This window comes from Lonchura striata, chromosome 3 (genome assembly GCF_046129695.1).
Source record: "Lonchura striata isolate bLonStr1 chromosome 3, bLonStr1.mat, whole genome shotgun sequence".
Taxonomy (NCBI): Eukaryota; Metazoa; Chordata; class Aves; order Passeriformes; family Estrildidae; genus Lonchura; species Lonchura striata.
The window spans coordinates 83164116-83182209 of record NC_134605.1 but is presented as its reverse complement, the minus strand read 5'-3'; the positions used below and the strand labels follow the sequence as shown (position 1 = coordinate 83182209).

Here is an 18094-nt window from a genome sequence, read left to right as displayed (position 1 = left end):
GGAGCGGGGCCGCCGAGCATCCCGGCGCGCCCGCTCCGCTCCAGCTTCGCTCCGTCCCGCCCGCGCCTACGCCAATGCCCGGTGCGCTCTCCGAACCAGCCAATTGCGCATGCACACAGCAATTAGCGGCGCTCAAATTAAAAATACAGCTCAAAAAATAATTTAAAATGAAAAAAAAAAAAAAAAAGAAAAGAAAAAAAATTCTCTTACCTTATAACTAGACCTATTTTTTCTTTTTTTGTTTTTTTAAGCAAGCAGAAGAGCGAGCGAGGCGGGCGATGCCGGTGCCGCCGCTGCCAGGTGAGGCTGCGCCCCGCTCTGCGCTGCGCTCGCCCGGCCGGGCGGGGCTGGGCCCGCCTGCCCTCCGCCGGCGATTGTCGCTGGCAGCCCCGCCGGGACCTGTGTAGCTACAGCTCATAGGGGAACGATTAAGAAATAACAATTCGATCGCAGAGAACCGCTGGGAGTTGGTTTTGCTTAACTGGAGTGCGAAGCACGAAGCGCCGCTGCTTCCCAGTCCCAGCTGCCGATTCATTCCGCTGGCTCAACAAAAGTCCCTGTTGCTTTTCTCTTGTCTTGCCGGTGTTTGAAGTGCCGGTACTACTGCTGGTACGCGCTGCCTGATCTTAAGATCGGCTGATAAAGGCATGAATACATGAAGAAAATCCCCTGGGGATTTAGTATGCGGGCGTGTTTGTTTTTGAAAATCCATGCATAGTAGCAAGCCTAACCAAGTCTGGTGAGGTCTGAAAAGCACCATTCTGCTAGCTCCCTGCTTTAAAGAAGTCCTAAACCAGCTCTTTTGTTCCCAGAAGAGCATAAAAGAATTTGGAGATTCCGTCTATTTCCCTAATGATTCCCTGTATTGCTCAGTCACTTTTTCATACTTCGTGAGGGGAGCTAGGAAGAAGGCTTCCCTTCTCTTTCCCTTTCTCTTTTGCCTTTGCTTTCCTCTTTCCTTTCCCATTCACTTTCCCCTTTTCTTAGGAAGCTTTCAATAGCCGAAAGCACTGAAAGCATAGAATTTCAAATATTATCCACTAAAAATGGATGTGAGTTTACATTTTTGAGAAACTGTCTAATTTAATGATTTTTCATTATTTTTTTTCTTAGGACCCTTATTCAGCACATAGACTGGACAGGACTCATTTGAAATGCAGGTGCTTAGAGACTGAATTTATGCTTTTTATTCAAGATGTTATGTACCTCACCCTATTCAGACTCTGCTGAGAACAGAATTCTTAATTTCTGGGTGGGAGGTATAAGTACAAAGGGACCAAGGTTTTGCTTGGGATACCTGCTCTGCAGTACACTGGCTGTGGGCTTCAGAGTGCAGCAGGGTGGTCATGCACGCAGATCACAATCCCTGTGATTTTGCCTGTGCCCAGGAATGGATGCTCCAGACTCCTGCACATCTGAGCCCAGATCCAATATGCTTCCCAAAATGAGAACCATTCTTAGAGTAAAAGACATTCACAATCCATGTAAATTAACTTCACGTGACTTAACTAGGACCATGTAGGAAATCCGTCGCACCAACGCAACAGTAAAGTCACATTTTCCAGGGAAATCTACACTAGTCTTAATCATTCTCTCCCATTTCATATTCCTTTACCTCATTTACTAAATACTTTCCAAAAGATGAAGCTGGGGTCCTACAGAGCTCCTGTGTGCTCCCTCCTGTGTGCAAAGTTGATGCATCCTGGTTTGTTTCTATTTTTCCAGTGTCAGAGGAAAGGCTTCTGTACCAAATATGTTTGATTGTACAATTACAAATGATCACATGCATTGAGCATACCAATGTTCTGCTTACTCTACTTACTTTGCAATCCCAAAAATTGTTTGGTAGAGCTAAACATTCTTTAAAAAGAGGAAATTGCATACACAATGGCAAACACTAATATATTGACCAGTGAAATATAGTGGTGTGGCACTTTAATAGATCATAATGTATGATATGCGTAAAAGTCTGCACTCTAAGTTAATAAAATAATTTATAGCAATAGCAGGGTGTCAGCCTTGAGGCAGTTTGATACTAGAAAGGCAGAGAGCACTTTGCAAGCAAGTTTCAGAACTATCTGCTGACAGATGGGTTTGGCTGTGATCAGCAGCCAGGAGCAAGGCTCTGTTCCACCGGCACTGCTGGCTCGGCAGGAGGATCCCTGGTTACACACCCCATCCCAGCTAGCTCTGGGCTTTGAGCTCATTGCACAGCTCGTCCCTGTCCCGCTGCACCCGCTGCCTAGTCCCAGGTTCTCCTCACCTCTGCACTCCATTTTTAGCTCCCACCCCTCCCAGAGCAACAACCCTTCTAGGTGTCCTCTTGTATCTGTTCTGGCTGTTCTTTTGTCTGTGTTGCCACGCTTGGGCCAGGCTGGAATTGCAAGCGACACATGTTCCCTCATCTGTGTATTCGTCATCTCAGCTCTGAGCTGAAAGGTCAGGGATGTCAAGAGGATGTTAGAGAAAGTGCAGTGTAGTAGTGGTGAGCCTACACACCTGCACTGGTTAAGTCTGTACCACCATGAGATTTCACAAAGTATTCTCCCATCACCATTTCACCTACTCCGGGTACCCACCACTACACCAGTAACCAGACCTATAGGGGTATCAGGTAGGATGTCGCAGCTAAGGTCAAGCAGGCCACTAATATTTACAGCTTTTCTTTTACTGCTTAGAAATCACATTGTGTCTATATAAAAATAGAAAGGTACTCCATAGGTTGTTATTTCTCAAGAGTACTTCAACTTCAAGTCACTTCAAAGGCTGGGAAAATTTAACTTGTTCATGAATTTTTTTGTTCACAATTTAATTGGGATGAAGTAGTTCAAGAAACACATTCCGGAGTAAAGCAGCACTTGCAACATTGTGAGAGCAGATAAGAAAAACAACAAGAAATAAAAGCAGCAGAGGGAATAGATAGGAATCCCAAATTTCAGCTCATCTCTGAAAGTCAGAAATGATACTTTGCATCTGGCACAATTGCCTACTACAGAGGAGAGTAACTGAGAAGCAAAAGATGGAATTGGAAATAAAAAAATAATAATGTGCTATTAGACAACGCATTTCTGTGATAAGCTGCTCTCTTTAAAAACTTCCTAACTATGCAGCAGTAGATTCCTCTTGTGGATCTTTGAGATTTATAACAAATTATTGCCTGATTATAAAATTCTCTTTAAACAGAGCTTTGTAACCTTCCCAGCAGACTGCCCCTGCTCTTGGTTGCCTCTTTACCTTCAGTGCAGAAACACGTGTAACATTTATAGTGAAGGCAGAAAGCTTGCAACTCTCTCCAAGTTCTCGAACATGTTACAAAAAGCCCAGAAATTTCTGTTTGTGCAAAGCAAAGCTTTTCCTAAATTTGTGTTTACTTACATACATGAAAAGGTACACTGTGTGCTTGCCAGACTTTTTTTCTTTTTTGTTCATAAAAGCTTCAAAGCAGTGAAAATCTTCCATCACTATTTTGTTTTCCTTTATTCCCCCTTCTCTTGGTTAAGTCAAACTCATTTGGTAATTCAGACCTGACCTCCACTTTCTGCTTACAATTGTCTGCTCTAAGTGCAACAGATACAAATTGATTGAGTGACATCTTGGTAGAACAAGAAAATTTTGAATGTTTAGGGAGGGAAGAGGCTGATTTTAATTTGCTGCTGAAGATATAGTGAGCAAGGTGATCCATTGGGCCTTTTGGAGAAGAGAAATAAATAATGAAGATAAATGCAGTAAATTCTTGAAACATGACTTTGTAGGAAAAGCCTGAGAAAAATACTTCAAGTTGGACTCTGTGCTGTTGTATCTCAGGCAATACACTTTATATGGCATACGTCATGCACATTAAAAAACTTCATTTGGTGAGCTGCCCTGACAACTGGCTTTGTTCACCTTTGTTCTTATTTAAAACAGGTTGTTCCATGCAGCTGTTAAAGAAACTGTGCACACACACACGTTTGCACACAGGCTTTTTTATTACTCCTCAGATCCTTCAGAATAAGTTGTGCTGCCTATGTTTTAAATTATTTTTTTGTTTATTACAGCATGAAAATCCCCCTATGTTGGGATCTGCTGTGTTTTGTTGAAACATGATTCAAAAGTTTAACAAAAGCATTTCTGGCTTTTTTTTTTTTTTTCCCCTGTTGCACTCTACCCCCTTCCTTTTGGTTTTCTGTTTTCTTAGCACTTGTGTGTATTCTTTTGATAAGTGGAAATCTCAGTATCTTCAATAGCACTGGGATTCTTTTAAGTAAAAGTGATTACAGCTGAAGCAAGACCTGCCTATGCCATGGTTATTTCTTCATAGTATGATTTGGTCGTATTTTGGGAATAAGCACCAGGAGTCTCATAGAAACCTGTTGTTCCCTTTAACAAGAGTGTCTTGGGAGCCAAGGGAAAAGGTGTCTGGGAGCTTAGATGAGGACACTGGCAGATTGCCACTTGCTGCCCTGGGTGCACCCACCATTGTTAGTGCCGGCTGCTTCACCCACCTGTGCTCTGTCAGAGCACCTCACTGACACCTCTGCCTGCTCTGGGCTCCACCTTTGTTCTTCTAAGTTACTTGCTTTTGAGGTGCTAGGTGTTCATGGGGAAAAATTAGGTGGAAGAATGAGCTCAAGTCTTTAAAAGCAGGGAGAACTATGCCTATTCTCAGTTTACCCAGAGAAAATTTGTCTTGGACTCTTTGCTCCAATTGGGTCCAGGATGTGAAATTAATCCTGATTGATTTTCTCCTTTCTGTTGCTTTTGTTCTGTTGGCTTCAACCTGTCTCTTTGCTATTCCTCATTTTTAACAATCCAAGCCCATCAGTTTAGTTCTTGTCACATTGCTCTCAGTCCTGCTGATCTTTCCTGGACTTTCTTTTATGTTTCTTCACACTGACCCTTCCTTCAAGCAAGGTAACCCAGTAACTCACTAGGATTGAAAGGCACTTGGGTCCTACACCTAAAACTAAAGGTTTCTACCTCACTGCTCTGCATTTGATACACCACTGGAATACAGAATTTGATAGAGTGAGTAAAACTAGTGAGCAGGAAAAATGAGAGAAAACAGAATTCAAAGAATTCCTGCTTCATTTTAACATCAAACCATACAAGTGATGGAGTGTCTGGAGTCCACCACGAGAGGACATTGGAAACATTGGAAAGTGCACCAAAAAAAAAAAAAAAGAAAAGAATGACAAAATTTAAAATCTGGATTTAGGAAATAGCATCATTAATATAATTGCACACACTGGGCTAGTCAAGCATGGAGTAGCTAACACAGCTGTACAACAGCAATGCAGCTTGGGAGCAAGTAACTATTCAAGTGGAGTAAGTATAAAAACTCATGTCTGTCAATGTAGGATCTCAGACTTTTTTAGAAATACAGCCTTTGTCTGCATTTGTTCATATCATATTCAGCCACTTTTGTCACAATGACATAAGAATAATACGATGCACACCTCTAAAAGCAGAGAAAAATAATCTTATGAAGATTCCTTCTTGATTTTTAAATTACTTCCTTGTGAGCATTATATTATCAATGATTTAGCAAATAATGAATCCTCAGAAAAATTTTCAAGCTCTGTAAAAAGCAGCCAGCAGCTGCTTTTATGATCTAGAGAGGGACTGATAGATTTTAATAACATCAGCATCAAGTAATCCTGGCTGTCACAACACATCCTAATATGTCATGTCCCAGCTCTCAGTCTGAAAGGCTGTGAAGGTATTTCCATTATTTTTCATGCCAGGCCCCTCAGTTCTTGCCCTGAACACATAGGAGCACACACTTGCCTACCACATCCATCCCACAGCCCCACATTTGCTAGTGCTTTTTGCCTGTGCAAAAAGGAGGTGCAGCATAAATGAGCACATCTCCCCTCAAAAATCAAACCAAAAGAAGAACCAAACAACAAACCCATCACAACTGTGAAAAAACACCAAATAAATCTCCCTGCACCTAAACAAAGCTTTTTGATTACCGCATAGCTATTTACTACAGCTCATGCAATTCTAAGGTTTGCTGATTGCATTAGATTTGTGTCTATTGAGGGACAATTAGAGAAGAGTCTGTCCCCACAGCTCCCCTCCCCAGCCAACACACACGGCCTAGACTCACCCGAGGTTTGAGCCTGCTATTTTAATCTTTTACTTCTAGTTATTTAGAGCAGAATCCAAAAAAGACTCCCATAAATATCTTGAATGCAATCAATGAAGCATTTTAAAAGGAAAATAAAACAAAAACAAACAAAAAACCCAAACAACCCAAACCAAAAATGCCCAACCAGTACACATATAAATATGAATGGTCACAGGCTTCTGATTTTTGAGCAGATCTGTATTTTGGTTGCCTAGATCTGCAGTTGCACATCCTTGGTAGTCCCGTCATCTTGCCTGAACTGAGCATCATTCTTCACCTGAGATTATTTGGGTCTTATGAAGTACATAAAAGTCTTTAAAAGCAAGGGCCTTGTTCTGAGGATGAGGGAGACATGGGCTGACCACAGCCCTTGCACAAGAGCAGGAGCTGTCAGTGCTTCCATTCAAAGAAACACTTACTTGCACCAGCCCCTGTGCATCCCTTGCCACAAAAATAAACGTGTGGTTTTCTTTCTCTCCTCAGTCTGAAATACTTCTAAGTTTGCACTACCGCTTTCCAAGATCATGTCCTGACTGTAGCCTGTTGAGTATATGAACAGCAAAAAAAAACAGGTCAGGGAAAACTCAGGTTCTGAGATGGAGACCAAGCAAGAAGAAACTGGGCCTATTTCATACAGTAGGTGGGAATTAGAAGGTGCTATGCTTGCCTTTGTCTTCAAATTACTTTCTTCCATGTCTGTATTGTCCTCTGAATAACTGCAGGGCCTAAGCAGTCTGGCCCTGTTGCTCTCTAATCAGTTATTCAGTCGTTAGCTGTTGACTTCCACTGAGCATCCTCACTTAGAAATCACTATTGTTTTTTAAAATCTTCTAGTGACATAAGTGCAAATGATCCTCAGGCACAAGGAGACAAAAGCTTACAGCCTCCTTGGTAGAATCAATGGGCAATACTGACCAAAAATAATTCATAACACAAAGGCGTAATTTGGTTGTGGAAGTTATATCAAAAATTATAGTTATTAAGACTATGGCTATTATTATTGATGATGTTGTTTTTATTGTTATTGTTGTTATTATTACTATTATGGCTTATTGTTGTTGTTGTTACTATTGTTATTACAATTACTATGATGAACCAAAATGCATATCTAAGTTCTATAAAAATATTATTTTACAAGAAATATATACTGCTGACAAGTTAATTTTCTGGAGAGCAGACTCCCATGCAGAAGCTATAATTACACCCAAGAAACTGCTGTATGTAACACATTTATATATGCATGTATAGACTTCTACAGGTACAAGCATACACACATTTTGGAATTCCTACTCCGATTCTATTAATCCCATTAATCAAGAAGAGCTCTACTGACTTCAAAGGAATTGCAACAATGCCAGCTTTGTGCTCATAAAATACAGCATCAGGATGAATTATTTCCTAAGACCTGAAGAAGATGGATGTGGAAAGCTTGGGTGTGTTAATGGTTGGTGCAAGGCAATGGTGCTTGTCACTAAAAGCGAGTTGGAGCGACAGCACCTGTTCTGTCAGGACGAGGACATGAAATAGTGACAAGCCATAGGACACGAGGCAGTGAAAGCAGGACAGGCTCTCCTCTCCTGCAGCATGAGCTGTGCTCATCTCACATGAGCTGTCCTCCACTCCACACCGCCCGCCTGCCTTTCGCTCCTAGCACACTGCTCTGCCCCTGCTGCTTTTGGAAACCACGCCTGTATCCCAGGCAGTAATTTTCAAAATGAAAAAATGTTGAAAACTATGCATCATTTTAAAACAAGTTAAGTCATCTAGGAAAAGCCTGACATTTAAATGATGAAAGAGAATACATCTATCCTTTTCTAGTTCCTCTGAAAATGAACTTTTTAAATGGAATTGTACAGGAACTTTCATTCTATGATATACGTACTTGTCACCAAGAGATACTTTTTCAGCTATGACATAATTGCTATCCTCAGAAAAACATTGCTGTCATTGGGCTATAATTTAACCTCATTTTCTGCTCATTTCTTTATCTTTCCTCATTAAGGCATTACATGATCAGCTACGTTACTATTAATCATTCCCTAACATAAGCAATTGCATAACAAAGCTGTGTGAGTAATTGATTTTTCAGTTTCAGAGCTAAACAACAACAACAAAAAATATTTTAAAAAGCTTAATTTTTTTTCTATCATTCAAGTTAGAAAAGTGTTTCATGTGGATTTCAGTGAAACATTTGTTTGTTTCAGATCAATAATTTAATTTCCACTTTTGTCATTTTAAGAAAAGCAGGGCATAGAAAGGACTGTAGCTTGGCCCAATTCACCAAACCAACAAGTGAAAAATACTCTCATTTTCAGAACTGATCTGCCTGGACCAGTGAATTCCTCTGTCTGGGAAATTTGAATACTCAGGCCCTGATCTATAAGAAGATTTTCATCTCTTTGGTGAAACAAACCCCAAGTTATATAAGTGACGTAAATAGAACAATTAAAATAGAACAAATTTTCCCATGAAGAATGGGAACAGATGCCCCAAGGAATCAGTGATGTGACCAGGAAGGTCTCCTCTGAAAGGTGGATTCAGGTCCCAACAAGTTGACAGAAGGATTAAAAGTCTATCGTGGTCCAGGTGAGTGGCATAATCACAAGGTTATTTGATTTGTTTTTTTGACTAGCTGGTCTTGTGAATTAGGTCACCAGATCTTCTTTGTTGATATTAGTAATAGTCTTACATCCAAAATGGTATGTCTTAATAAGTTTTTAAAATCAGTTGAAATACTACCTATGGAAACACAATATTATAGTCAGGCACTTACTCAGGTACATTACAAGTCAATTATACATTTTGCATTTCTCTGGCCTCACATTTGCACAGGCCTTGGCAAATTTCACAAAAACACTTTGTCTGAATATTTGCACCCCCTGGATGTTTTATTTCTGCCTTAAGATTTCTTCATATACAAGCCTTAAAAAGAAATGAAAATTGAAATGATGCAAATATAGAACTCATTATTTCTAATCTCCACTGCCGCTGGAGATACTGCAGGAATGAGAAGAGATGCACGATTAAGCGCCCTTTTGGGGAAAGAAGATGGAAAAAGCAGTACATCTGTTTAGGGTTAGGAAAGCTTCCATATAGGCTCACTGATCAGAATAACCCCCTAGTCAGATGATGTCTTGAGGTTCTTCATACAACTTACAGAAGTTATCAGACCATGCAGAACAGGTCTTGGATATTAGTAGGGCATTAGGGCAGTAGGTCATATACTTCACTAATTAGACTGTGCATCTCTGCACAGGTAAACTTTCATTTAAACATAAAGCAAATATCCAACATGTTCAAGCTCAAGAGCCTATTATATATTTATACTTGTAAATAAGTGGTATCTATTTAAGTTTTTTAGAAATTCACTGAAACCTAGCATTTCAACAGAAACCTGTTTCTAATCTTTCTGAATGAGGAAGCAATTTTCCCTACATGACCCTGATTCAATTCTTGTTTTCTTTGCCTAAAAAACGACAACTTAAAAAGATGGCCTCAGTAGAGCTGTGAAATGATATTTATTTCAGTAGTATAATAACTCTGAAACTTGCCAAAGGCCCCTTAAATGTTAAAATTGTTACCTATTGCACCCTGGACAGAGTTTGAGTTCGTGAGTAGATTTTGAATGAAGTAATTTTTTCCCCCTGTCTGACCCTGGGAGCATTTGAATTGATGATTTTAGCAAGCAAACTTGCTAGGAATAATGAAGTACATATAGTTTTGTATAATAATTCTCTCTCAAGGGCTGTGAAGCTGATGCCTACTTAGAAAAAATTTTGGAAAAGTAGCTGAAACAACACATGATGCCATTTTATATAATCCCAGAAGTGACTGAAAGACTGGACAGTTTTGAGGACTATCCAAGTGTAAAGAGATAGATTTGGATTAGTCCCAGCTCACATTGTGTAAGACTTGCAATACTTTCATATTGTTTCTCCACAGTCAGATGTAACTGTTTGTTCTCTCATTTTCAAATTTCCTTTGGAAGCATTTTGTTGGAAGCTGGGACCAGATTCATTAGTTAAAACATAAACTTTGAGTCGTCACCGCCTTGCAGTCAGCTAGAACTGTAAAACAGGACATGCAAAATGGATGACCTTCAGATTTACTTAACTGTGCAGAAATTGTATTTGTCATTGCCAGGATTTTTAATTCATTTCTTTTAATAGAGTACCCCAGAATTTCTGATCTGTGATCCTGTGAATATAGTACATTGACAGAAAATAACCAGCTTTTCCAAACCATACCAATAGCATGTCAACCTGAAAAGAAAAGAGCAAAAATGCACTGCTGCCCTTGTCTTCTACATTATAATATTAAAAGTTTAGAGGTGCACTTACTGAAAAGTAGACAGAGTGACTCAGTGTTCTGGTAAGGCCAGTAATGTGTGGTAAGATGAGTAACTGTTGTAGGCAATGGTGAAGTCCCTTTGGGATGGCTTTTCCTTTTTTTTTTTTTTTTTTTTTGGTCACAATTTGGGAACCAGGACACAGAAACAATCTCCATATAAGAAAAAAAGCCAGAGTACAAATATGGCTAAAAACTCTTGGGGGAAAAAAGAAAAAAAGATAGCAAAAATATTTCTGTAAAGTAACCTAATTTCCAGACTTTAGAGGAATCACCAACAGATTACAGTTTATAGGCCAAAATCTGTGCTATATGTTTGGATCTTATACCTCACCCCAATACTTCTGTATGGGCCTATTCTTAACACAGAATTTGGCTTTATGGTGGTAAGTCACAAAAATTTATTAGTCCTGAACACTTCATATTTTTGGCTTGATTGTTCTCTAAACAAGTAATTGACTGATGGATACTCTGCCCTGCTGTCTTCCTGCCAGCTCCTTTATTTTACAGACTTCATAAAAATTGAGGGAAAACACAAACTGGAAAGGCAACACACACAAGATCTCCAATCTGTATCACACTCCAGCCTTTACACTTGCTTGGATCCATGAAACACAGGGAAACAAAAAGGCAAACACTTCCCAGTGACAGGCTTGGTGCTGCCGTCTCGTGGGAAAAGGGAGAAGGGAAGCTTTGGTAATAAAATCAGAAATGCAAAAAGAGGAAAAAAGGGAGTTTGAAAACTTGTTATCATTAACACTCCCATTTTTGTTTCACGAGGGCTGTGTGCTTTATAGCTCACAGATCAGTTCCCTTTGCAGGTGATGTGGGCCCAGAATTACATCACCAGCAGAGCAGCCAAGAGCACCTCAGTGCCAGCATGACTGAAGTCCAGAGGAATGTATTATCACAGACCTCCGAGGGCCTTGCCAGGGCATTCCTTGCTGGGGGTGCTGCAATGGGGAAGGCAAAGAGGAGACAATTTTACGTGAAGACTGAAAGGGAACTTTGTGGAGGAAAGAGCTGGGGTCACAGTCTTGCTGTCTCCTCTAGGCAGATCTAATTATGGCCATGTACTTCAAAAAGAGGGTTTAACTAAAACCAGATTTAGCAGGGCAATGCTTAGTAAGTACAGACTGAATCCTCAGCCTTGCCTTTGAGGAAAACATGAAATGCTTCAGTGCACTGAGAACACTCGCAGTGGTTGTAAAGAATAATTTGAAGCACTGAAGTAAGCAAGAACCAATATTTAATCCTCATTACTTCAGTGAAGTCTTACAATAAAACATATCTATCCTTTAGTACAGACAACACTGAGATACTGGGTGTATATTTCCTGATCACTGTGTGGTGGGGTGACAGAGTCTCAGCAGTCTCAGGAACCATGCTGGAAATTATCAAATTATGCACAAAGCAGTCGCATGGATCCCCCATAACAGAGCTCCAACAGAGCCTTTCTGCCACATCACACCCTCTGTTCGGCAACCCACATCTCATCCATATAAAAAAATTCCCTCCTACTCCCATTTTTGCAGGCTTTCAGGCTATTTCTTCTATCCATCCTGGGTGGCAGGACTGGCTCAGTGGTCCTCACCTCAAGCCTCTTTCTGAACCTTTAAAAATCAGTGGGAGCTTTCCAGTGCTTTTAATAGCAGCAAAATGTGCTGTAAAACAACAGGATTAAAAGAAGGGCACAAGAAAATAATATTCCAGAGATTAGGACCTCTAAAAATGTCAGCATTATAAACCTCATCTCCTAGGTTAATCAAAACGTCAAAGAAATGCTGAGATTACAAAGAGCTCTACCCTTTCCCCCCAGGAATAAAAGCCCTGCTGATCAAATGAAAAAGTTTACATTTGATAAACTAAAGACTTACCCCCAGCCCTGCCCCCAGTTCCCTAAAAGGGAAGGCAAGATAGCTGGGACTAGGCAGCGTAGAGAACAGCTAAGTACCATTTCATGTTAAGCCTGCTTTATACAAGAATTTTTGGGATCATGAAGTACCAATAGCTGGTTTAGCTGTGCCCAGCTCAGCCAAAGTCATGCCAGCAGCTCCTCCCCAAAGCACTGATGAAGTTCAGGAGGGTGCCTGTGCTGGGAAGACTTAATTTTATCCCTGAGGCTTCTGATGCCTGCTGTGCTGCTCTCCAAGTGCCCACTGCAAGCCACAGCATCAATGCAAGTTCTGACCAGACCCTTCATCCTCCACTTCTCAGATCAGGGACTCCTTATACCACCTTCTATCATCCAAGTCTTTGAGGGGGCCTGGGAGCCTTCAGCTCTTCTCCATATTCCTCAGCCTCCTCAGAGGCTCCAGGAAGATGTCTGCTTCTGCATTCCCCAGAATCGGAGATACCCAAGCACAACTTGGTGTTAGAGGTACAGCAGCTGAGGTGGGCAAGTGTTGAAAAGGGAAATTTGATTGCATAGAAAAATAGAAAATACTGTCCATAACTATGGACATCTTCATTAATAAGTCCATCATTAAAGACTATTACAACATACTATAAGGGAATTTTTAAAACACTTCAGCCACCGTGTCTGTAGAAGCACCTCCCACTAAAAGTACCAGATTTCTTTCATCTCCACCTGGCAAATAGTCATCACTACTCTTTTCCTGTAACATGCAAACCTTTTCCACAATCTTTCTTCAGGTCAGTTGCACTTGGTCTTGCAGAGCCAACAACAACAGTGAGGCCCTTCAGCCTTCTCTGTTTAGCCCCACATCCCCAGCTGTCTATATTTTGAATATCCCAGTGAACAGTTTTCTCTCTTTTATACTTTTCATGTGTCATTATTTTTGAGAAATCATGTTTTCCTGTTACATCCTTCCTGTATGAGGCTGGCCTAATAATTAGTCGCTCACAGGAACTGTTTGCTTTCATGTCATGTTGTTGTAGATGGATCAGAGATAACGTATGAAAGTGCATGTAAAAAATATTCCAAAGTAAATACATTAAGAGAATGTTAGACATACATTAGAACTGAAGCATATTTCTTTCTTAAAGAATTCCCTTTTTGCTTTGTTCAAACTTTCGTGAGACAGTGAAAGCAGACGGCCTGCGAAAGTTGATGTAGACAACAATGGTTAGGGAAGGTTGATAAAATACTGTGAGGAAAGAAACTGCTGAAATTATTTAGATCCAGTATAGAAATGATTACTCCTCTCATTGTAGCAGACTGCTGTGAGGTGGCCATCCTGCAGCACTGTTCTTCCTCTGGCTCACCCTGTCTCATTAACATTATAACTGTGAGTGCAGCAGAGTGGCTGACGGGCAAAGTTCAACTCTGTGTCCCTTTTTGTTTTCATGGAGACTACAAGTCTGTTCAGCTCTTAATAAAATAACCCTCAAAGTACCACTGTAAAATGAATTATATAGTGGTACTTAATAATGCCTATGCAGGACCTTAAAAAATGCCTTTGGGCAGGTCAGTTCTCTCTCCCAATATGTAAATTGAGTATGAGTTTCTTGTATACTTTAATCTGTTGCAATTTAATTTTTCCACTTCAAATTCTTTCTTTTTGACAAAATCTATTGCCATTCTGGGGCTTTCCTAAGAAGTAATCCTATCACCCTCTCTTTCTTTGTGAATATAGCCCTGGAACAATACTACTTCTAGTTTTTAATACCTACAAAGATGTGAGTGCAGCCTCAGTTTCATGTACACTCAGAAAATAAAGGTAAGAAATTGAGATTGTTTAAGACTTTATGCTTAGCGAGTGGTTTCCAGCCCATCCTGATTTTGCTAATCTGCTCTGTAAGTGATCTGAGAGGAGGAACTGAAGAGGGAGGTACATGCATCTTGGTTTTCTATGTTTAGCTGCATGTCATGTTCTTTCTGCTTGGTCACTATTATCTTGAAACAACTTAGTGTCATAGACAAACAAAATGGATTAAATAGCAAACATCAGATTTCTGGTGTTACTCAACATAAATCAAAAGGGCTTCAGCACTGCAATTATTCCCCTGCAGCCACCAGTACAGAGGCACAGCTGAATAAAGCCAGTGGATTTAGTTGCTCTTAAAGATCTGCTTTCAAGAGAAATTAAAATTCAAATTTTCCTTTTCTTATTGCTGTTTTTCCAAAAATTGTAGAATGTAGAAAACTTGAAGTTTGAGAAAGCAGGAGGGGTAAGAGAAAATGCCCACGGATATGGGACATGATATCTTGACAAAAAGCTCTTTAATCACTTCATTAAAGGAAGTCAATCAAAACCACGTCATAATAGCAGACTTTAGTGGCTTTCACACATTGAGAGGGAAAAATAAGAAGGCAACAATTGTCAAATTAATGTGAATATTAAAAAGTAAGGACAAATGTAAATAGTATTTTAATACCACTTTTGTAGCATTTTAATGGCTGCATGTCCACACATACATGATATTTAGCATAAAGACAAAATGTCTTCTATAGAATCAGATGTCAAGTTTGTCCTTACTTGAAAATACATCTTTTATTTCTTAAAACAAATTTTTAAATATATTTTTACATTTTTCCTTTTCTATTGTGAGAATCAATATGCTAAGATGGAGAAGCACTTTTGTTCTTTAAAGTTTGCCAATCAAACTAAGGAAAGTAAAGACAGAACAAAACCAAAACCTATTAAACCAGGAAATACAGTCACTGTAGCTCATATGCCACCTACTCAAAGTTGGCACTGAACTGAGTTCAGGAAATACACTAAACATTTCTGCTCCTGGCTTTTTGAAAATGTCTGCCACAAGCCTGTGGTTTCCTCAAGAGCATTTATTCTTTGAACTTGCCTTAAGTATTTTTCTTAGAGCCTTAAAAAAAAAAAAAAAACCCAAACAAAACAACATGGATTGATTTCAAGCAGTTTGGTATAAGCACAAAAATTTCATACTGAAAAACTGAGGCTGTTACTGAGTGCTCAGTCTTCAGCTAAGGTAGGTGATCTTTCTTTTCTTAGAGACACAGAGAACAAATTACTCGTCCACAAAGCAGGATAAACACTCCAAAAAAAGAAATGTGGTGTGTATGAGACTATGAGATAAACACTGCAGATAGTCCATCACAGGCTGGACAAATTTTGTAATGCACGATAATATTTTCTTCCAGATAACTTGCCTGAGGCATGGGTCATCAAAATATGAAACAGAATGCAAATTGTTTGTGACTTTGAAAGCATAAACGCAATAGGTATGGCAGAGTCCCACCACCTGTGTGCCAGTATCCTGATGTGTGTTGTGGTTTTCCTTACCCTGCCCTCCCGCTGTGACAACAGTGCTCTGTCCTTCACAGAACTTAGCACTTAGCTAAGCAAGCCAGTCCCAAACTTAGCCAACATAAATAACATCTGATCAAAAGCTACCTGGAGGTGAACCCAAAACGAGCATGACTAATTCAGAACAAATTTGTTTTTTAAGTCAAGCTCACACTACAGGAACATGCAATGGTATTCCTCCAGCTCCAGACTTGCACAGTAACGCACTTAAAAATGATAGGAGTGGACTAACACTTACAGATGTTTTACATGTAAGTTTAGTGTCATTGAAATACAGAAAATACCAGGCCAGTCACTGCTGAAGGGACAAGCACTGGGACACTAGGGGTAGTCTTTTACTCACCTCTCCCGCTCCTGTTCCAAGAGGTTGGTAAAGTCATCGCTCTTGTTCATGTAATCTGTATGTTTATGTTTCTCATTCTCTAGCTCGTACACGGTGCGGCGATGGCACTTCTCTGCCAACAGGAGCTGTTCCAGCATGCGCCGGTATGTCTCTTTCTGCTTTTCTTCAAGTCTGTCCAACTGAATTGTAGGAAAGGAGAACAGACTGTTTTAAAGGTCTCCTTGCTTACTTCATCTAGTTTATTGACCAACAATGTTGTGTTTCGTAAATGCAAGTTCCATAATTATATATCTTGGGTTTTACATAAAGCAGTGGCTAGAAATAAGAATAACTGCCCTGTGAAAGTAATGATTTATTTAGATGACATATTAGCAATAAACATTTGCATAGTTTTCAGATACACAAAGGAAAGAATTTAACTTAGTTTTAGGGTAACAAATAATATTGTTGCAGTGCCATATTTCCTCTTGTGGTGAGGTGCTATGCACACTTTCTTCATTTCACTAGGAAAAAGATGTATCTCAGAACTTAGAGCCTGGGAGGCTGAATTCACACACCTGTATGGGGACTAGACACTTCCATGTGGAGCATAAAATGTAATCTGAAGGCTGAAATTTGAGTTATGTGTCTGTAATACACCTGTAAGTCTGCTGAGATAAAGGTCCAAATTATTTAGATTCTGTCCAGATTCAGTTTTACATTGCCAAATACAATTAAATATAAACCTTAGGAGTTTCACTTCAGCCTGTTTTTTGACAGAAATTCTCTTTGTTTATTCACAGCCCTTTACCCATTTTGTCTTCTGCATTTTTTTTATTAATTTAATATGCCAACTATTATTTAAACAAACATTAAAACCAGGGAGGTGTGTCTAAAAAATTGCCAGGGCAATTTTTAAATCTACCACGGCTACTCATGTTGCTCCTTTTGCTTTTTCCTGGGTGCAGATGACCAACTCCAGCCTCCTCCCTGCCAAAGCTTTGGTACTTGTCTGCTTGCCTGCCCCTGGCACGGTGGTTGGCAGAGCCTGTTCTGCTCACTCCCAATCCTTATCCTGTGAGAATCTCATCTTCCTCAGCTCCAGCTGTCCTGGGCTGCTGTTGTTTCACAGCATATCTCAGTAAACTGAGGGAAATAAGAGAGCAGGAGCACCATGGCAATTTGCTCTCCAAAAGCTGACCATGGCAGTCAATATGAAAAAGTCACTGCCTTTTATAAGAGACAGGTTGGGTTCAGGTTTTCAGAGTAGATTTTTGTGCTTAATTTTTCTATTTTATTTCAATATAAGCCTTGTGAATCTGCATGACAAAAATTTTACATTGTGGTCCCTGTCAATTATCAGCTTCTTTGGAAAAAAGCCTTGCTAAGTTCTTTTAATCTTGTTTGAGAGTATTGTATGTATGATCCCACATACTATGGTTTGGTTTCCTTATTTACTAACATCCCAAAAATTCCAGGAGATACTTCTATGAGAATACACAGTACAAAGATATCCCATGGTAGACACAACTCCTGGTGAACAAATTAAATGTTCTAATTGGATGAACTATGTTGTTGCATGTTCTTTCCTCATTACCTGGGGTGTTATGCAACTATGAACAGGAGAAATGGCTGTTTATTTTGGAATTCACTCTGGCCTCAGACATTCTCAGGTTTACTCTAATTCTCAGGTCTCCTTGACATTCATTTATTGCTTAAATTTTAAAGCAAGGAGTCCTATAAGTCTCCTTTAGGGGCTGAACTGACTTTGCAGTCCTAGAGTTTAAGTAATATAAAATGAATATGGATTTAAGATCCCATAAATATAGTCAAAGTCAATCTCCAAAGGTCTTCTTTTCTTAACTACCCTCATGACAGTTTTCTAGTATGCCAAGAAAATCAAGAAGTAGTTACCAGTGCTTTGAGCAGTAGAGGTTGAAGCCTATAGAAATGAATTTAAAAACTAGAAATTTAACACCTGAAGATTTAGGTCTTGCTTAACAGCACCAGCCTTAGGAAGCATACAACCTTTTTATGGTTTGTGTTCAAATCCAGTGGCTT

The 18094-nt window shown here is 39.7% G+C and overlaps 1 protein-coding gene across 5 annotated transcripts in view; it reads right to left on the bottom strand.

The window, feature by feature from the left end:
- The window catches only part of FILIP1 (filamin A interacting protein 1), a 101688-nt gene that overhangs the window by 23818 nt on the left and 59776 nt on the right, over positions 1–18094 (bottom strand). For all 5 annotated transcript variants that reach the window (XM_077782328.1, XM_021553667.2, XM_077782329.1 and 2 more), the window contains one exon: positions 16055–16233. In XM_077782328.1, coding sequence (XP_077638454.1) covers positions 16055–16233 — 179 coding nt within the window. The remainder of the gene's footprint in view (positions 1–16054; positions 16234–18094) is intronic.